Genomic DNA, 22,054 nt, shown 5'->3' with positions numbered 1-22,054 from the left:
GTCTGTGGCTTTTTGTCTGAAGGGGTTGGATTTTTCAGAAAGGAAATTCAGAAAGGCAAATATGAAAGTAAGGTTATGTGCTTTATTCTTGTTGGAGTTTAGGCCATCCTAAAGTGTGCTAATGAGTTTCTCAGTTATTTGAGTTAAGATGACATATATATATATATATATATATATATATATATATATATATATATATATATATATATATATATATTTTACTATTTCTAATTGAGATTTTTTCTGTGTTTTTGTCTTAGAAATGAAGACTTAAAACAAATGCTGGAAAGCAGTAAAGATTCTGCAAAGCTGGACGCAATGAAAAGGATTGTTGGGGTATGTGATTATTTATTTATTTATTTTTCTTCTTGGACGTGAATACCTTTTTTACCTCACAGATTCTGCACAAAGTTGAAATTTGAATCTCTGGATGGTGTTTAAAAGCTGCTGTGCAGTCTTAAATTTGTATATTTCTTTCAAAATGTATACAGTCATGCACTTTTAAAATATTTGTTCAACAGTGCCAATATGCCTATAAATAATTGTTTTCAGTAGGGAGGGCAAGGTGAATGGTGCAGTTGACTTCCTGGAGGGAAGGGATGCCATCTGGGAGGACCCAGAAAGCTAACTGTATCCTGGGTTGCATAAAGAGAAGTGTGACCAGCAGGTCGAGGGAGATGATTTGCCCCTCTACTCTGCTCTCGTGAGATCCCACCTGCAGTACTTCTGGGCCCCCACCACAAGAAAGACTTGGAGTTGTTGGAGTGGGTCCAGAGGAGAGCCATGAAGATAATCCAAGGGCTGGAGCACCTCCCTTATGGGAACAGGCTGAGAGAGCTGGGACTCAATCCTGGAGAAGAGAAGGCTCTTAAGGGATCTTATAGCAGCCTTCCAGTACCTGAAGGGAGCCTATAGGAAAGCTGGGGAGGGACTTCTTATGACAGAATGGTTTTAAACTGGAAGAGGATAGATTTAGACTAGACAATATTATTGTAGAAATTATTTACTGAGAGGGTGGTGAGACACTGGAGCAGGCTGCCCAGCAAAGATGCAGATGCCCCCTCCCTGGAAATGTTCAAGGCCAGGCTGGATGGGGCTTCGAGCAGCCTGGTCTAGATGGAGGTGTCCATACCTATGGCAGGGGGCTTAGAACTAGATGACCTTAAAGGTCCCTTCCAACCCAAACCATTCTATGATTCTATGTTCAAATATAAAATTGCAATTGAAGTTTTTCTGAAGGAACTGTCTTAATTCAGCAGTCAGGAAGCAACAGGAGTTTATTGGAGTATACTTAAATGTATTTTTTTTGTGTTTGTTTTTATGTTTCTTTAAGATGATATAAGGATATTTTTTAATTGAACCTGTTACCTATTTATTTGTCCAAGTATTTCAAGTCAACTGTGTACCTGCTGTGGTGATTATACATTGCTTGACATCACAGTGTGTTTAAGCTCTGCAAGCTAAACATCTTGAATTTGATAACAGATATTTTTTTTTAGTTCTGACAAGTGTTAGAAGAATGTGCTGTGGAAATCTGATTAGTATCCAGTTAGCTTCATTTTCTGGAACTTTTGCAGTTGCTTTCTGTCGCAGCTCCTCTCCTTCAATTTCCTTTGGATGCTCTTTTTTTTTTTTTCCATTTTGCTTACTTTTTATGTGGCTTAATCCTCTCTAAGCACGTACTGAAGTGCATAGTTGCTGGCTATATCCTGTGTTACTGTTCTTTCCTTGGATCCTAGTGACTTCTCCCTTTCTTTGGTATCCTCTAACAATGGAGATTTTACTCAAGTTGGTTGTCTTCAACTTTTCACTTTGCAACCCTGGATCCTGGTCCTAATAAAGACGTAAATTATGTGTTAGTAAGTATGGCCCTTTGGAGGGCAGTATGTAATGTAATTTCTTCTGCTTTGCTCAGTAAAAGTCTTTCTTTTGTTTATTACTGTGGTCAGGAGAGTTGAAGAGAATTGCAAGTTGCTTACTTTGTTCTTTTTCAGAAAGGTGACTAGATCTTTAACTGCACTTGGAAACTTTAACAACTGGATGCATGTGTGTTTGAGGCAATTGGATCAAAAATAAAGATTTAAAACAAAGATTTACCAGATTGATACTCACTCCCACTACTGTCCTTTGTTGATGGTTAATTTGCACTCACTGCTGCAACATTTTCAAAGCAGTTCTTAATACCACTGTCTCTACCAATAAGTGTATAATACTGTGACAGTGTGAAATTTAACCGATAGCTACAGTTCTTGATGGTCTTAGGCAGGAATTCTGGATTTTCCCTCTTGTAAGATGCTCAAGTTTCTATTTTTAGCTTCAGTCCTTGTTCTATATACTACACAGTGCTGGAGAAGTATTACTTTCTCGGATGGCAGTAGGTGCCTTCAACGTCTTTGATTTTTTTTTTTTTTCCTTGTTTCACCACTGTTCCATTTCTTTAAGCAAAAACAGTCTTCTAGCTCATAAGGTTGGCTATTACTTGACTGACAATGAGTTGCTTATGTTAAGATGCTCTGTTTTCAGTCTGTTCCATGCTTTCAAAGTATTTACTGCTATTTTGTGTTTGAACTGTGCCTCATAACTGATACCTGGTACCAACCTTTGAGTCATGTAGCCAGTTGGAACAACGAGCTTTCCAGGTCAGGACTGGGACCTTCTGTAATTATTATGAGGCCTGTAGCTGTAATAATATTCCTGCTGGGCACAGAGACATTTGTGCATTCACAGTTATGTGCTTACATTTAGTAAGCTCTCAGGCATGATATGTTTTTCAGAGATAAAGGACATCCTCTGCCCTTATTACTAGAGGAAAAAGAAATTTGTCAGAGCATAGTTGAAAGTGTCTCTTGGGAGCACTGGCTTTTTTCACTAATTTTAGATAAAGGAAAAGGCTGTATAGGCCAGTAATTTTCTTACTCTTTTAGTAGACTTCAACAAGCTGAACCTTCCTGTGTTTATATAGGTGTGGTGGAAAAGTACCAGGAGAACGCTTCTTAGAACTCTTTTTGCTGCTTATTGCTCTTCTAAAGTGGTTGGCAAATTCTCTCCTGGGGAGAAGGAAATGGTTTACAAATAGAACAATACAGAGAATAAATTCAGAAACAAATTAATGTGCCTGGTTTTCCATAGAGACATTTGTGTATGTCCATCTCTCACTTAAAAAAGAAGAAAAAAAAAAGCTTAGCAAACCCTGTATTATGCACAGTATTTTGTAGGTACAGAAGCGTGCACAGACTTGTAGATGTGAGTAAAGATTCTTGATTCAGAATGTTCCTGTCTGTGCAGGAACTTGAGGTATGTAATACAACACAACTTGTGTATCTGTGCACAGAAGCAAAAATGGTGTGATAAGACCATAGTCTTGGAAAGGATGATCATGTTCCTCCAGCTTAATATTCCATTTATGCTAATCATTATGACTTTCTGAGTCAAAATACAGTCTTCTAAAAGAACTTCAATACATATTTACATTGTATACTGGAGCTGTTACAGTGGATGAGTTAAATAATGGAAGTGATTTGTAGAGTCATACTGTTACAGCCTATAAGGGAAATCTTTAAGGATTCTCTGCATTTTTAAATAACATGCTGTATTAAGCTGTGAAGATTGTTGATATGCTGTTTTGTGGTACTTTGCAGTGTACACTGTTACTGGGTTGTGCACAACTCTGGTCAATCTGAATCTTACTTAATTGTCTTGTTGAACTCTTATCCTTTCCAGTATGCTGACTGGATCCCAGCTTGTCTGTATCTGGAATTGATGTCTTCTGAGCTTGTCAGTCTGCAGCAATACCCAAACTAGAAAATTTGTAACACATCATTGCAGTCCCAGGATTTGCAGTCTTGCAGTGTAGATATGAATTATTGGCATACATGCTGGTGAAATTAGATCTAATCGATGACAGAGTTGCGCAGCTGAAATGCATTCACTTTATTCCTTTTGATGTATTTGTTTTTGATAAATAGAATTCTTTCCTTTAGCTATTCATATATGAAGGATGAAACTGAATGGGTTTTTGTTAGTAGTGCTCTTTACTGCGTGAACAACCATTGTTTACTCTACATCCCAGTTTTAGACTTTTCTGACGTCAAATACAAATACTTCCCTTAAAAACAACCATGCATACTGGTAGGTTGACAGGCTGTGTATTTACCTTGGGGTTTTTTTTTTTGTTCTCTGTACTTACTTTAGTAAGGCCTTCTGTGTTAAACTTCCTATGGAAACCAACTGTGCTTTGATTTTGATGTAATGTCGATTTATTTATTTTTCTTCTTGGTTTTCTTCTTGCACTCTAAAGTCATTCCTGAGAAATGAAACAGGATTTAGTCCTACAATTTGGTTTGAATTTCTTTCTATCCATCTTTTTTCTTTCTCTGCCTTTTATCTTTTTTCGATAGTAGCCCCCTGAAGTGGTGTTCTGTAATTTTAGATGAGAGAAATGTTCATTTATTTTGGAAGAATTAATTTTAATTTCTAAAGCATTAAAATTGCTTTAGAGTCTAGTAGGGTGAAGTCCAGCTTGTTGATTGCACCCTTGCTCCCCTACTGTCATTCCAGCCTGCACGTGGTCATGGTGCTGTTATATGGATGGCATCTAGCAGTATCTGGTTGGTTGTTTGGTTTTTTTGTTTGTTTGAATTCAGACCTTATCTTCCATACAGATCTATAATAAATGTTTCTTACCTTTAAAAAAAAAAAAAAAAAAAGTCAAAAAGTGAAACCAGAACACTAATAAATGATGCTATTATTTTATTATTTTTTTCAGATGATTGCGAAGGGAAAAAATGCTTCTGAGCTGTTTCCTGCTGTTGTGAAGAATGTTGCCAGTAAAAATATTGAGGTATTCCTACAGCTTATTAAAAACATTGTTAGAGAAGATCACTGCATAAACAAAAATTTCATGTAATTGTATCAGACTTCAGCATAAACTGTAAAATATTTCTAGCACTTTTTTTTTACTAGAATTGCTATTTTTAAAAAAAAATCCCTACAATTATAGCGTTAAAGAAAAAGTTCTGTGTATAGATTAAAGGAAGCCCACTGGATGGCTTTTGGGAGGAGAGACAACTATTGATGATTTACAATATTAAAAACAATCAAAACCACATGAAACATGCTCAAAAGGGTTGATAAGAGGAAGCTTATGGAAGCATGTGGTTGCAATTAACTGCTGAGGACATGATCTTTTCGAATTGTAGTGTGATTTGTGCTACAATGCATTTGAAAACATCAAATACAGATTAACAATGAGAGAAGAGTGGAGTAAAAAACTTTCACTGAGCCTAGTCCTATACTATACTTACAGAAATGAAGTATCCAAGCATTAGGATTGTGAAGGAAGATCACTTTAACTCAAGTCTCTTTAGAGATTTGATTAGACAGTAGTTGCTGATGAAGTGTGTTAAGAATATGTAGTTTGTTCCACAACACTTAAATATTGGTTCTTTTGATAACTTAATTTGGAAGAGTTATTTTTATGCCCTCCTTTTTTATGTGAATGTCTGTGATCTGAGAAGATCACAAAACAGAAGCTTTCAAATCTCAGAAAATCGTGGAAATTTTTCCGAGGGGGGAAGTAGGTCTCATCTTGAGTGAAGAAACTTACTGTTGTGCATTTTAACATCAAATCTTTATGTTGTTTGGTGCATGCTTTAACAGACATGGAGACTTTAACGCGAGGCTATGCATGCTTTTTAGGATTTGCCTTTATTCATTTGCTTTATATGAATAGTTATGAAGGGTATTATATGAAAAATGACGGACTGAAGAAAGATTAAGTGTCATGTAGGAGAAGCTGGTGAAGAACTTGGGTCAGAATCATCAGTGGTAGGAGTTAATTTCTTGAGACAGGAATGAATTTCTTTGACTTGTACTTAATTATGTCATTAAAAAAAAATGAATTATAAGGAGACTTAATAGCTTTTTCAGGACTTCGATAAATAGAAGGAATAGCAGAAGTAAAAGGTTTATTTGTTTGTTTACTATCAATTTTATCATCACGATTATTTGTCTAGCTTCTCCCCAGAATCAAGTGGTAAGTTCACAATGTTTCTTGCTTTTGTATCTTTTCTTGCTTTCTGATGAGGGGAGGATGTGAGAGAAAATGTCCTATTTTGGAAAAAGTTTTTCACTTAAATTTTTATCTAGGATTTTAAAAAACTGAGTTTGCCTCCAACTAAGACTTGTTTATGTCCACAGACTTTCCACGTGGCTTGAGGGGATCTAAAACAACATCTGCATTAGGAAGTTGTACGGCCAGGCATTTTATAAATAAAATAACTATTACGCTCAGTACCCAGTGCTATGCATACCAAGTCAGCTTTAGTACAGAGGTTCCAAAATTGTAGTTGACTTGACAAATTAAATTTGGATGAAAATTGTATGTGTCAATTAGCAGTTCAAGACTGCATAGTGACCAATGAGGTCTGGTTTTGGGCAGTAGAGCAAACATGCAACTTTATCATCCTGTGTAGTAGCAATTATCAAATAATTTTGGGAAAATAAAGCGTTTTGAAGTGCTGTTAATAGAATGCATGCTGTGGTTCATCCCTTCTTTTCTGGAAATATGTACTCCAGACATCTGTTGTGAGTTAAAAGTTGCTTTTTCCAAGGCTTGTGCCACTGCTGACTAGATTTCCTGCTGTGATGGTTTCAGAAACTGCTATCTCACTCTACAGTACTGCAGTATAGCAAGTCACAGATACCTGTTTTCTTATTTTACACTGATGATTACTAGAATTGTAGTTAGTGTAATTTTATTTTAAAGAAATGTTGGTTATTTAAATATTACTTCAGAAGTTCTTTTTTTCTTCCTTTTTTTCCAAAAGCCTGTATTTGGCTAATGCCAAATACTGCGCTCTGGAAGACAATAAGGGCTAACCAAGCAAAGGTAATAAGTGTTTTTAATTGCTAGAGCTTGAGTTGCTAGTCCAGTAGAGGCAGTCCTGTGTAGCTCCAGGCTCCAAGGTACAATAGTATTGAGTCTGAGAGTGTATTCCTTATAGTGCATACGTACACATATACAGGTATATTTTGTCTGTCTGTATAGATATATGCAATACAGGTACATACTGCAGCTGCCACATAAGGTGACTGAGAACTTGTATGAATGCAGCTGCCAGGCAGTTCAAGAGGAAGTTCTTGAGGGAATAGGTTTGTACATATATAGAGACTGAATCAATCTAACTGAGTCTCCCCAGTAGCTGGCCAATAGGTGCCAATCTTTTCATTGATCTCATTCATAATGGCAGCTAGACACAGGGCCTTGAGTCTCCAGAACTACTGTGGCTGCTACAGAATGCTCTGCACATACATGCTCTCTATGTCCACCAGTAGCTACCACCCTGTAGTTTTGCCCTACGGACAACTGTGTGTGTGTGTATACAAACATATGCACCTGGACAGGATAATCCTGGTCTGCTATAGTTTTCTGTTTAGGGAGAGACATAAATATGTTTCTCTCCCTAAAGCCTCCAGACCACTTTGGTTTTTCTGGAAGTTGGACAGAACTCTTCTTGCCCACTTTCTTGCCAGCTTTTTCTAGGATGTCTCTTTTCTGTATCTGCATTCTTACTTCCACTTGCCATGCACTCCACCTACTTGCTGACACTTAGTTTCACTCACTCTCCAGTTGCTCATGGGCCCTCTAACCTGTGGTGATGGCACTCAGACCCTCACTTGTTCTTGTCACCTATGGGGCAACTATGTCCTGAGATCTCTCTCAACGTGGTGTTTTTTGCTGTTGGTACCCAATGGCCCATGCTCTGGTTCTGATTGCTGTCATATATTGTGTATTCAGCATGAAGCTGTACGTACTTCACAGAACATAATTTAAAAAGGACTACATGACAGAATGCTAATCAGGTGCAGGACACAGAGGATCATAGAATCCTTAAGGTTTCATTTAAGGAAAAGACCACTAAGATCATCTAGTCTAACCTTCGATCTATCACCATCCTATCCACTAAACCGACTCTCTCAGTGCCTTTTATTAAAAACCTCCAGGGACAGTAATTGCACCACCTCCTGGGCAGCCTGTTCCAATGCCTTGCCACTCCTTCTCAGAATAAACTTTTCCTAATATCCTACCTGAACCTCCCATGGTGTGACTTTAAGGCTATTACCTCTCATCACTAGTTACCTGGGAAAGGAGGCTTACTCCCACCTCACTACCGAGGCAGAGAACCATAACATCTTTCCTTAGCCTTCTCTTCTTCATACTGTAAAGTCCCAGTTCCTTCAGCCATTCCTTTTAAGTCTTGTATTTCAGACCCTTCACAGCTTCGTTGCCCTTCTCTGAACATGCTCCAGGGCCTCAATGTCTTTCTTGTAGTGAGAGGCCTAAAACTGAAAGCAGTACTCTAAGTACATCCCCAGAGGGAATGTCACTTCTCTGCTCCTGCGGGCAACACTTTCTGATACAAGCCAGGATGCAGTTGGCCTTTGACCACCTGTGCATGCTATTGGCTTGTATTCAGCTGAATATCAACCAGCACTCCTGGGTCCATTTCTTTCTCTGTCTTTCAGCCACTCTCCCCCAAGTCTGTAGTGTTGCCTGGGGTTGTTGTGGCCAAAATGAAGGCCCTGGAACTTATCTTGTTAAAGATCATACAGCTGGCCTCAGCCCATCGGTCTGGTTTGACCACATCCCTCCATAGGTCTTTCCAATCCTCAGACAGATTGACACTTCCTTTCAACTTGGTGTTGTGTGGAAATTTACTGTGAGTGCACTCAATTCCCTCGTCCAGATCACAGTAAAAATATGAAACTGAACTGGCCTCAGTACTGACCCCTGGGGAACACATGACTGGCTGGTTGCCAGCTGGATTCAACTTCATTCACCACATCTCTCTTTGAGCCCAATCATGCAGCCAGTCCTTTTTACCCCTTATTTCTCTATTTTTACCTACTGACTCTGCTCCAGATCACATTACGGTTCCTTCTTTTACATGCCTTTGGTTCTTTCCTAGAACATCCTGTAAGTCTTGTAAAGTCCTAAAATACTCCTCCTCTTCATATAATAATGTGTCCCCATACCCTTAGACCACAATACTGTTTAGCCCAAATGAAAGGTGCACAGCTGTTTACTCTTGATGGGTTTCACACCTGGACCCTGGGCCTGAGAAGATCCTTGGAGGGACCCAAAAGTTTATCCCTTCTTTGGAGCCTCAAATTTGAATTCTCTGCTTGGAGAAGTGTTGATGGTTCCTGTCATGGATCCGATCTAGGTCAGGTTATTATTCTGCTACTTCTCACTGCATTGTCTCTCAATTTTCCTTTGTATGTGAAGATAACATTTTATCACATAAACGCTATTTACTATTCATTTTTTGTATTAGTCTTATTGTGATTATTTTATTATATTTGAAATCAAATAATTATATAATTACATTTTCTCTGTGCAGTGGTCAAAGTTCCACTATTTACTGGTGAAAAACATTTATGTGGCAGGAGACTTAAACAGAAAACAGATCAGGGCATTTAGAAAAGACAGCTAACCTTTGTAAAGAATTAAATTGATGAATTTAGGTCACTGTAACTAGACAGAGCTAACCACTTCAGGGTCTCAAATGACCTTTCATGGTTCACTTTTTACTCTGAAATTCCTAGAAATTACTTGGAATGAGTTCAGTCAGACTGAATGGGGGTCCGAGCAACCTGATCTAGCTATAGATGTCCCTGTTCATTGCAAGGAAGTTGGACTAAGTAACCTTTAAATGTCCTGTCAAACTCAAATGATTCTATGATTCTATGATCTCGATAGTGTTTTCTTAAACAGTTTTTGTCATTTTTCCCCCTAGCTTTAACCCTGACAGAAATTTGTCTGTACAGATTGCTACAGTGCAGTAGCATAAAATATATCAGGTCTTCTTGAGTGCTTTTCCTGTCCAGAAAAGGCTGCTTGTTTTTTTTATTTTTCTTTAAACCTGTGCCAAGTGCTCTGGTACAAGAAAGTAGAGGTGAGGAAGCAGTAAAACATACTCATTTGTCTTAAGAGAAGCAAAGGGCATCTTATTGTTTTACAGAAGTGCCTTGTGATTTTTGTTTTTGTAAGTACATACTGACCTTAACTTGATTATGTGCATCATGGCGTGCATTGTAAGGATGCAAAAAGTGACCTAATAAACAATTGGTGGTATAGAACAAATATAAATCTTGGTCAATACTTCTTGGAGTTTGATGTGGTTTTATTGATAAACTAATTAAACAAATCTGCCTATATTCCTCAAGGCTAATGTGCCCGTGTTATGATTAGTTTCATAGAAAGGAGCATTTTAACATTGAATGAAGGTAAGTGATAGAAGAACAGTGTAGTCACGAAGCTGTAAGGGCTACCATTTCTAGTCACAGAGTGGATTCAGGGAAAGGAGGCTATCTTTGCACACCTGCAGTCATTCAGTGCTAGGCCTCTTGTGGTCGATGTTGATTGTGGTTTGTCTATAGCAGAACTGCAAATAATTTAGTGTGGTGTAACCTTCTGTGATTTAATATTCTGTTTTTTTTGCCAGAACTGGCACAAAGATACATCTTCTGATAGCAATGGTAATTATAGCACAGCTGTAGTTGAGGGTCTTGAGGAGTTTTCTATTATAAGCCCCAAGAGTCAGTTGAAGTTTTCCAATGTAAAAAATATTATCCCTGCTTCCTTGACTTATAGTGGCTATGAGGGGGTAAAGTGAGTTAAATTGAATATGTGCTTCCCCCAAAGTTATACTGCGGTTTTCTTACTCTTTGAATGTTATGTCCCGTGTAATATAGTTATATTGGCCACATCCTTTGAATGTTTTGAGCCATGCAAAGGTGGATCTAATGCCCTTTGCTTTTGTCCAAGACATAGTCAGAATGCTTTTTTAATCAGTGTTAAACTACATAAACTACCACTTTTTGGCTTGAAGTTGTATTCTATTTCAAATGTGTGAAGTAATTCATTTTGAGTTTTAGTGTAAACTGTGCCTGTTTAAACTGTGGTTACCAATGATTTCACCCAATCTGTTTTCCCTAAGAATGTATTAGCAGTTCTCACACGGTCAGTTGCCATATGGTAGCTTCTTATGTATTGAAGTCTTTATAAATCTGTTAGTAATATAAAACAGTACTTTATACTTTTAGTCTTGATCTGACTATCATAAATTAAGTAATATTGCAGCACCTCAGGGAATTTCTATTTAAGGGATTACATTAAATCATCGGACATATGAGAAGCATGTGGATGTTCCAGTGATGCTATTAACTCTTCCTTCAAAAAATAAAATGTTTATGAAACTTTGCAATCTAGGTCTTAGTTTTGCAGAATTCCAGAACTTCTTTGTAATAATGTTCTTTGTGTTTTTGTTTTCAGATAAAGAAGCTTGTGTATGTTTATCTGATGCGATATGCAGAAGAACAGCAAGATTTAGCATTGTTGTCCATCAGTACTTTTCAGCGTGCTTTGAAAGTGAGTGACTATGAAATAGTATTTTATGCAGAATTCTGAGCTGCCATCGCAAAAGTAAAAAGATCTTAAGTATAATCAGGTTCTTTGATCTAATTAACTTAAATGTACTTAACAAGATTCAGATATGTCATTGACAGGGTTTTTTTTATGCTGCTTCAAACTTCAAGTGTTAAGCAGCTAAGCCTGCATGAAGTGCCATTACTTTTCTAAAGAAAAGAAGCTCATTGGTGCTCTCAGATTCACACAGACAACATCTAACTTGAGGAATGCCTTTCTTCTTTCCTAGTTAAATTATGTATATAGCAAGACCCTATTATAACTGAAGTCCCCTGTTTCTTTTAGTTTATGTAAAAGATGCGTATATACAAGAGAGAAGTAAAGCATAAGATAGTGTTTACATTACAATATGCAATATGTTGCATGTGCTTCTTTTAATATTAAGTGTTGAAAATGCTTTTTGTACTGGTTTGCTTCTGATTTGTGTCACAACATGGTATGGGATTAGAGAACAGAAGTCAAGATTGCCCTTGAAGTATGACTTTCGAGGTTTAGAAAGGTCTCTTAAATCTGTACAAATTAATTTGGCAAGAATTTATGATTTATGAGAGTTTTTTTCCCTTGCATTTTTCTACTAAAGCTATTCTAGATTTATTCTGTGTATTCAAACCCGTGATTAATGGCGTAGGTTTTCATAACTGTTCTTCAGTGTACAGTTACTTCGTGGTATTTTTGTGTCTCCAGCTTAACCTTAGCATTGTAAAGAAGGACATATCCTGGAAGGAAAGAAGAAATGGTAGAAAACGAAGGAGGTTTCCAAACATTTGTCTTTCAGATTTTACACATTCTTGAGAATATTAATTTCCTTACTGGCTTTGTATTATATCTCCCAGCTAGGAATAAAAGCGAGTATGTACTTAGGAAGAACTTGAGTGGAAGTGTCACAACTAAGAACCACATTTAAATTTGCTAGAAGTTATGTTTCAGTAGTAAAACAGAGTTGTTGTTTTCAAAATATCTGAATTCCAGATCATTAAATAAAATGCTAGTCTTTTGTAATGGAAAGTAAATGATGCTAAAGATTTTTTTTTCTCATTAAAAGATTCCTGCATGAAGTTTGGCACATTTACTTGTTGGTGTGGCTTTAATTTGCAGGTCTGACTTATGGTGTGATAAATTTGGGTGGTTTAATCTTATAATGGCTTGTGTTGGAAGGGACCTCAAAGATAACCTGCTTCCAACTTGCCTTGCTACAGTCAGGGTTGCTGACCACAATCCCAAGCACTAGATCAGGTTGCCAAGGGCCCCATCCAACCCTGGCCTCGAACACCTTTAGGGGTGGGACATGGATGGCTTCTCTGGGCAGCCTGTTCCAGTACTTCACCATGCTCTCAGTGAAAAATTTCCCCCTTTAATGTAATTTAAATCTCCCTTCTTTTAGTTTAAAACCATTCCCCCTAGTCCCCTTAATATGCCCTTACTAGGGTAAACACTCCAGAGGATTTAATTGTATGTTTCTTATCTTATTTTTCCTTTTCTCTCCCATGTTTTAGGATCCTAATCAGTTAATTCGTGCAAGTGCTCTCAGAGTTTTATCTAGTATCCGTGTGCCAATTATTGTTCCTATTATGATGCTTGCTATTAAAGAAGCCTCTTCTGATTTATCACCTTATGTGAGGAAAAATGCAGCCCATGCAATCCAAAAACTGTACAGGTGAGTTATTCTGAGAAATAATGAAAAGCGTTTTAAAGATCATTATGGATTCTGTTTAGTAAAACTGTTGTGGATGTTGTGTGTCCCAGATGCGTATCAGATCTGTTTTTTTAGAAGTATAAAATAGACTCAATCACTCAGCTGATTTTATTGGAATTTAGACACCTTTGAATTTTTTTTCCCTAATTACTACAGCAAAGGTTTTCATACTCTCAGTCTTAACCATTTACCAATAGTGTATCTAGTGTTTGCTGCTCTTTGGAAAGACAGAGTACTGTGAGAATTTTTTAAATCACCGTTATGTTTTTGAAATGTCTTCATGAAAATTTGAAAATAAAATTCTGTTCTATTTTAATATGCTTTTTTTTTTTTACTGGGGGATGAGCTTTATATTTTTTTCTCCATTATTTTCTATGGTATATTCTTGTATAAGTTCAAAGTGTTTTGATTAAAGAGAGTTTTTATATAGTTATAACAAATACAAGTACGGTATATGTAGTGACACAACGCTGAATAGTTTTTTGCTTGATACAGTAACATGATAAGTATGAAAATATATAAAAGAGAAACTGATGCAGTATTTTCTGTTTTTAATAAGCCTGTTACTGTAATCACTGTAGCAACTCAGAATGCAAGATAGTTTTTAGCATCTGTATCTTTCATCTTGAAGGCATTGACTTTGGTTTGCGATACAGATGACAAAAGAATGCTTCCTAATAGAAATTCTATCTGTGTAAATCCATTTCTTCCAAATGTTCCTCTTCTCTCTTCAGAAATCCTTCTTATGGAAGAGCTCTTACAAATAAGAGGATAGTAGCTTACCCATCTGCGGGCAATAATATCTGTACCTTTCGTAGTACAGATGATGAGTGTAACTTCTGGGCTATAAGGCTGATGGTTTTTTTCATGACAGCCTTGTGAAGAGCCTGGGCAGAGGTTTCCTCTCTGGGGTCTTTTATTCAGTGAATGCTCTCATCTGATGGCGCTGGGAGTAGTTGGGTCAGGATGTTACCTGAGGTAGGTGGAGAAATGAAAATTAAATCACTTGTGCCCTTACTGGAGATTGCTTTGATCTCATGCAAAATGGGTTTTTTTCGAAATATGTTGTTACTAAGCCCCCTGCACTGACAGATATGTATGGGGAGCAGAATAGGACCTACATAATCCACAAGGAAATGGTTATGGGTTTTCTCCGAAAGCTGGATTCTCACAAGTCCATGGGGCTGGATGGATTGCACACAAGAGTGTAGAGGAAGTTGGCGGATGTGGTTACCAAGCCACTCTCCAGCAGTCCTGGCTAACTGGAGATTTTCCAGTGGATTGGAGACTGGCAAATGTGACACCTGTCTTCAAAAAGGAAAGGAAAGATGATCCTGGTAGTTACAGACCTATCAGTCACACCTCAGTGCCTGGGAATATTATGGAATGGATAATCTTGATAGCCATCATGGACCAATTAGAGGTCAGCCAGAGAATCAGGCCCAGTCAGCATGGGTTTATGAATGCTAGATCCTGTTTGACAAACCTGACTTTGTTCTATGGCAAGGTGACCCACTTAGTGGATGTAGGTAAGGCTGTTGATGTGGTCTACCTGGACTTCAGTGAAGCCTGTCCCCCACTACATTCTGTGGAGAAGCTGGCTGCCCACAGTTTGCATGGGCGTACATATTCTGTGTGAAACATTGGCTGGATGGCCAGGCCCAAATTGTTAAATGGAATTAAATCCGGTTGGTGGCCAGTCGCAAGTGGTGTCCGCCAGGGCTCGATACTGGGGCTGCTTCTATCTAACATCTTTATTGATGATCTCGATAAGCAGATTGAGTGCACCCTCAGTAAGTTCACAGATGACACCAAGCTGGGAGGAAGTGTTGATCTGCCAGAGGGTACAAAGGCACTACTGAGACGCCCGGATAGACTGGATCAATGGGCCAAGGTTAAACTACGTAAGTTTTATTAGGGCCAAGTGTTGGGTCCTGCATTTGGTCACAGCAACCCCAGGCAACCCTACAGGCTTGGAGAGGAGTGGCTGGAAAGCTGCCTGATGGAAACGGACCTTGATGTACTGATGGACAGTCGGCTGAGTATGAGCCAGCATTGTGCCCAGGTGGCCAAGAAGGCCAGTGGCATCCTGGCTTGTATCAGGAACGGTGTGGTGAGCAGGACTAGGGAAGTCATCCTGCCTCTGTACTCGGCACTGGTGAGGCCTCACCTCAAGTACTGTGTTCGGTTTTGGGCACCTCAGTACAGAAAGGACATTGAGGTGCTGGAGCAGGTCCAAAGAAGGGCAACAAGGCTTGTAAAGGGCTTGGAGAATGTGCCCTATGAGGAGAGACTGAAGGAACTGGGGCTGTTCAGTCTGGGGAAAAGGAAGGTGAGGGGAGACCTTATTGCTCTCTTCCAATATCTGAAAGGTGCTTACAGCGAGAGCGGGTTTGGTTTCTTCTCACTGGTGACAGGTGACAGGACGAGGGTAAATGGCCTCAAGTTATGCCAGGGTAAGTTTAGGTTGGATATCAGGAAACACTTCTTTACAGAAAGGGTTGTTAAGCACTGGAATAGGCTCCCCAGGGAGGTGGTTGAGTGACCATCCCTGGATGTGTTTAAAAACCGTTTGGATGTAGTGCTCAGGGAAATGATTTAGCGGAAGGTTGTTAGAGTTAGGGTAGTATGGTTAGGTCGTGGTTGGACTTGATCTTTAAGGTCTTTTCCAACCTGAGCAATTCTATGATTTTGTGATTCTAAGTTACTCACCTACCTCTCTTCCTCCCTTTTTCTCATGCTAACTTAGAAGTTTTGAAATATTATCTATTAAAAAGACTTAGGACTTTTATCTGAAGACTTTGGTCTTTGGCAGAGATTCGATTAAACTCCCCTCCCCCTTTTAAGACAGTGCTGTTGTTTTGCATGTGCTAATGATTGTGGTTTCTAAAAGTTTTATTATACATTTAGCCTAGTATTGCTAGTTATTACAACCTCAGTGACGTAGTATGCAGATGGGTACATATAGTTAATCTGTACTTATAAAGGATGGACAGTGCTTTAGGACATTTCATAAGTCACCATTAAAACTTAAGTGTACAATGATGACCAAATGCTTCTTTACTTAACTATATTAAAATGAGTTTTCAAAGTTATAGAACTCCACATCTTTATGGCTATTTGAGTCTACAGTCTCTGTTTTCTTCTGCCTTGGCTTTGAGTTCTGCCATGCTCTGTAGATCACTAATGAAGAGGAAATTGGGATGAAAATTTTGTTCTTGCCTACCCCTTGTGTCTTTGGTATGAAATACAAGAAAGCTAAGGAAGCAAGTTTTTCAATAATCAGTGTCTCTGACAAATTTTTCATGGTTGGTTTGAAAATGCCAAAGGAAAGGTATGAATATGCTGGAGAAGTAGCACAGTGAGCTGTAGACAGTCCAGGACCCTCCTGGAATGCATAAAGGATAACTTCTTGAGCCAAGAAATAGCCCAACCAGGAGGGATGCAATATCCAACCTGTTGCTCACCAACTCAAGTGAACTGATCAGTGAAATCAGGATTGCTGATTGCCTCAGCTGTAGAGATCATTGGCTGGTGCAGTAAATGCTCCTAAAGGGTATGGGACAGAAAAGCAGGAAATCTATGATGCTAAATTTTAGGAAAGCCAAATTCCAGATCTTCTGGGAGTTGGTCAGCAAAACCCCCTGGAAAACAGTCCTCAAGGGTGTGAATGAAGCAGAGATGGCAAATCTTTAAGGAAATGTTCTTTAGTGCACAGAAGCTCTCCATGCCCAGGAGTAGGAAGTCAGGAAACTAGAAGCATAGCCCCCTAGCGAGCAGTGCAGGCAAGCTGGTAACAGCTGACAAAGTTAAGGCTGAGGTACTCAACTTTTTTCTTCTGTCACCACTGGCAACTGAGCAGATGAGTAAGAAGGTGGGGACTGAGAGAACAGTGTCTCTCCTGCTGTGAGGATCAAGTTTGCAACCACCTGAGGAACCTGAACATCTCTAAGTCCGTGGGTCCCAAAGAGATGCGTCCCAGAGTCCTGAGGGAATTGGCTTATGTAGTTGCCAAGCCACTCAATAATATTTGAAAAATCATGGTAATCAGGTGAAATCCTTAGTGACTGGAAAAAATGCAATGTTGATCCCATTGTTAAGAAGGGTAGGAAGGACAACCCAGGGAACTACTGACCTGTTGGTCATCTTGCATCCAAGGCACATGGGAGAGAGGGAGGTGATAAAGCCAGCATAGCTTTACCAAGGGTGACTCCTGCCTGACCAACCTGGTGGCCTTCTGTGCTGGCATAACTGCATCATGGACAAGGGAGGAGCCACTGATGTCATCTGTCTGGAATTCAGTAAGGTCTTTGACACAGACCCCATAACCTTTTCTCTACAAATTGGAAAATGGATTTGACAGGGCAACAACACTAATACGTTGGCTTCTCTTGGTATTTCTTGTGGTTGAAGTGAGCTGGCAGCTAACATACCCAACCTTTTGCTCACAACCCCACTGCCCATTGAGATGTGGAGAGAATCAGAAAAAAAAAAAAAGGCAGAACATGTAGGTTGAAATAAAAACTGTTTACTAGCCCGTCAACAAATGCCCAGCCAATCCCCAAGCAGTGGCTGCCTCCTGACAAACTCCCTACAGTTTTATAGTTGTTTTTATATCACACCTTATAGTATGGAATATCTCTTTGGCCAGTTAAGGTCAACTGTCCTGGTACTGCGCTCTGCCAGCTCCTTGTGCCACCAGTACAAGACAAGATAAGATTTTTATCTTTGTTATACTACTTAAGTGTGGACTAAAAATTATGAAGATTACATTTCATGCTGAACTTTTTCTCAGACAAGGTATTTTGAAATTGGTTCTTTGAATTACTTGATATTTCTGCAAGCAGATTCTTCAACAATTTGGTTCCCAGCTTGTGTCTGGTTAGCAAAAAATCTAAGCTTTCTTAAATTTCCGATATTTCTAACCAAATATGTAAAACAATTTTTTTTTTCTAGTCTTGACCCAGAGCAAAAGGAAATGTTAATTGAAGTGATAGAAAAGCTGTTGAAGGATAGAAGTACGGTAAGAGACGAGTTGCTATTACATATATATGTATATGCTGTATGCGTGTGTGTGTGTATGTGTTTGTATGTGTGTGTACAAATATATATTTAAGTTTATATATTTAACTATATATATATATTATATAAGTATTTGCATATATTTAAGGAGTTATATCACTCTTAACGCACACTATACAGCTGAATGACAGCCTGAGGAAGATTTTTCCTGAAGCCTTATTACTATGTTTTTATATGCTTTAAAATAGAAGCATCATTGTGTATCCATGCATTATACTGTGAATGTGATAATGATAATATCCCTTTACAAGATTGGTAATTTTTTTTATGTTTCAGGTATTTTTAATCCATTTTCTTATTACTGGTTCTTGTTGCTTTTTTGTGTGTGTTTGTGTATGCTTTTTTTTTTAAAACTTAGCTTAAAAAATGAAAAATTTATAATTATATTAATCAGTGTACAAGTGTCTTTGTATTTTTTCAATGAGATATTAACTGGATCATGTCAATTTGTGATAAGAATAACTTCTGTGTAATACACAGTGTACCTTTTGAAGTCTGTGGTGTATGCAAATGTTTACGCAACAATACTTGCTGTGTGCTTTTTTGTCCTTGTGAATATACGAAGTGAAAGCATTGTTAGGTACCAGATAGTGAGTTGCTTCAGGTACCATTAGTCACTATTACTTTGTTGGGTTTTTTTTTCTGTTTTTAGATGTCAGTTTTTAGTGTTTATGTGTAATGTTAGTCTTCTATTACTAATGTAATGTACAGTATGTTGTTCTAGCACAGTCCAGATGTCCAGGACAAAAATGGTGTCAATCTCTAATAGACATCTCACAACTTCCACTGAAGGGTTGCTGAAGAAGAGTGTCAGAGCTTAATGGCTCAGCAGGCAGTAAATCAGTTAGTTAGTTCTCCTGGCTGCATCCATGCTTGACCTGTACTCATTTGTCAGAGACCTTTGTGCTTCTGTGGAGTTGCCCCCAGTGGTTCTTAGTGTATTTTCTTTTTGTGGTTCATGCTCTTGGTGTGCATGCAATCTGTGAATGTGAGATTAGATTTTGTGTACCTGTGGAGGCATAAAGGACAGAGAAGCCATCTTTGTTTCTTCTTATTGCTGATGGCAAGAAAATAAAATCCTTAAATTTCCCTGGCCACTAGTACTTGGAGTGAGAAATAAGGTACCTGACAAGTACTCACTTATACATGAATTTTAATGAAATGTTAGAACATCCCAACTTTTTTTCTGTTTTTCTCAATGGCTATTCTTGGAGATGTTTACAGGGGAAGCTAGTTATCTAATGCCTAATATCTGCCTAATAAATGCCATAATTCTGGTGTCTTTGTGACACTGAATAATAGACATTGTATTTATGAATATCAGCTGAAGCAGTAGTCACAGCTATGCTATTTTTTCCCCAGAATTTAAGAATGATAATTTATATTTTGTTCTTTGTGGCCTTTTCAGAAAGCTTCTTTGGAGATGTAATGTCATAACTGCTGAAGTGTTTTTCTCCCTGTAATTGTACTTGATCTCTAGCAAGCCCTGATTCCAGCTTTGGCTGACGTTTCTGCTTTAGAAGTTTTACTTTTTTCAAAAGGCAGTATGAAAAATTCCAAACAGGAGCAATAGAAATCTGCTTTTGGGATTTTAAATCAAAGCTGCTTCACAGTTTGTTCTGATTTAAAAGGAATCTATCTCTGTTTACTGCTTGATCATTTGATTTCAGGAAGACTAATATAGCACAGAAAAGCTCCAATTTAAGTAGTCATCTCTAGTCATGTTCCACTGAGTGTTCCCAGGAAAGCTCCAAATTTGTTTACAAAAAGCACTTGAGCACTAACAGGCATGGAGTATTGTCCACCTCTCTAGAAAGCCTGTTTCAGAGTCGGACCACCTTCACAGTACAGAAATGTTTCCTAATGTTCAGTGTAATGCTTGCCTGGTATCTCTGTGCTGTTTTCATCCTTCTTGTCTTCCTGAGGGAGGTACAGGGAGTGCTGAGGTCCTCTTGGCCTCCTTTTCTCTGGTCTTGGCAATCCAAGTGTCCTCAACTTCTCATTAGAAGACATGCCTTCCTGCCTTGTCACCAGATTTGATACCTTTTCTGGATACTCCCATCTGTGCCTGTGTCCAGCATTGCTCTGTCCCAGGTGCCGCCTCCAGCTTTTTCCTTTGTTGGATTTCATGCTGCTACTGATTGACCAGTGCTCCATTCTATCTAGATCCCTTTGTAAGGCCTCCTGTCCCTCCAGGGAGTCAACAACACTTCCCAGTTCAGTATTATTAGCAGACTTGCTGAGGATGGATTCCAGTCCACGTGGTGGTTCTTAAAGTTATATATGTAGCTTACATAATCTTATGTAGGTTACTTTATAAGCGTTAATAAAGCCTTAAATAGCTTAAATAAGCTTAAATAATTTGAATGGTCTTTCTTATGTTCTGTAAGGGAATCTAGATTTCATATACTTAGGATGCAAGAGGAAGGAGCTCTCTGCTAGAGCTCCTAGAAAATTGATAAATTTGTCTGCACAAGACTTCTTTGAGAAACTGAGCTTTAGAAAAAGATAATTTGCTATAGCCATATGAATTTCATCTGATTAATGTCTTTTTTTTTTTCAGACTTTTTTGCAGCTTCCTTTGCTAGTGATAGTTTGCTTGAAATTTGGAGGGTAGTAATGTGGAACTCTGCCCATGACTTTTTTTGACACTAATCTTTGGGGTCTTGCAATACAAGTGCAGAGAAATTGTTTCCACATATCAACATTAATTGTCATCTCCTGGTAATTTTATTCTAATACTAGTAGATCAAGATCACAATATTACATCATTAAATAGTGTCTTTACCCAGATGGGAGAATCCTAGTGACTGGGAACTGTTGAATTCTTGTGGATTTTTTGTTTGTTTGTTTTTGGGCTATTTTTCTTCCCTAATGGAAGCGTGTCACAGTGTTTCTATCAAAGAGTCAGGTTGATTTTGGCATTTCTATATACCTAAGGACCAATAATCCTTGAATCATGTCTTCTACATTTAATGTCTAGATGAGAGAAATCAATGCACATGATTTTTGTTGTTGTTATTCAATTTGTTTTAGATACGGTTGGAAGAGGATTGTAATTTTTAACTTTAATGTCGCATAACAGATGAATGTTTGGTTCGAATGATGCTTGAAAATTCTCCATATTAAAAAAAAAAACACATTTATTTTCTTTTCTATAAATATTTGAATTTGCACAGTGGTTTTAAAACTTACTAATACAATGTCTACGTTAAAATGAGATAGAGTAGCTACTAAACATAGATGCCTCTAAATTTATGTAAAGCAAATTTCTTCAAAGAGAACATGCTATTGTGAATTATTAATGCAGCTTATGTTGCATAGAAAGGGCAAAATGCATTTAAATTAGTTGCAGTCATTTCATATTTGAAGTAGAAAGATACTATCTAGGGAATTTTACTACAGTAGAATTGAACTATTTTATCAGACTCTACAACATGTGTTCATTTGTTAGGTCTCAATCAGCAGTAAATTTTTATATAAGCTGAGGTAAGCAAAACTTAAAATGGCATGAGATCCAACCTTAACCCAGCACTTAATTAAAATTTCTGGTGATATAAATGAAAGATCACTCTACTCCTTAAATGGCTTAACACGAAGATACAATTAAAAGCCAAACTCTCTGTTAATCTAACTTGCAAACAGTATCAAGTGCAAATCAACAGTAACCTACCTTCAAGGTGCTAACTGAACGACAGTGTAGAATTTTGATAAAATTGCTTTGCTACAAGTAAGTCCTAGCATACAACTCTTCACTACTTTTACTCTCTTCCTTACCAGCTTTTCTG

The 22,054-nt window shown here is 38.0% G+C and overlaps 1 protein-coding gene across 5 annotated transcripts in view; it reads left to right on the top strand.

Moving 5' to 3' along the window:
- AP3B1 (adaptor related protein complex 3 subunit beta 1) overlaps positions 1-22,054 on the top strand; it is a 158,001-nt gene that overhangs the window by 20,686 nt on the left and 115,261 nt on the right. For all 5 annotated transcript variants that reach the window (XR_016462209.1, XM_090132254.1, XM_090132253.1 and 2 more), the window contains exons 2-6: positions 261-336; positions 4,766-4,840; positions 11,339-11,434; positions 12,985-13,145; positions 18,141-18,207. Coding sequence is in view for 4 of the 5 variants with exons in the window: in XM_090132254.1 (XP_089988380.1) it covers positions 261-336; positions 4,766-4,840; positions 11,339-11,434; positions 12,985-13,145; positions 18,141-18,207 (475 nt within the window). In the remaining variant the exon portion in view is untranslated. The remainder of the gene's footprint in view (positions 1-260; positions 337-4,765; positions 4,841-11,338; positions 11,435-12,984; positions 13,146-18,140; positions 18,208-22,054) is intronic.

The sequence above is a fragment of the Phasianus colchicus genome, chromosome Z (assembly GCF_987193195.1).
Source record: "Phasianus colchicus chromosome Z, bPhaCol1.hap1.1, whole genome shotgun sequence".
Taxonomy (NCBI): domain Eukaryota; kingdom Metazoa; phylum Chordata; class Aves; order Galliformes; family Phasianidae; genus Phasianus; species Phasianus colchicus.
The sequence above is the reverse complement of the archived record's forward strand: the minus strand, read 5'-3'. Positions and strand labels throughout refer to the sequence as shown.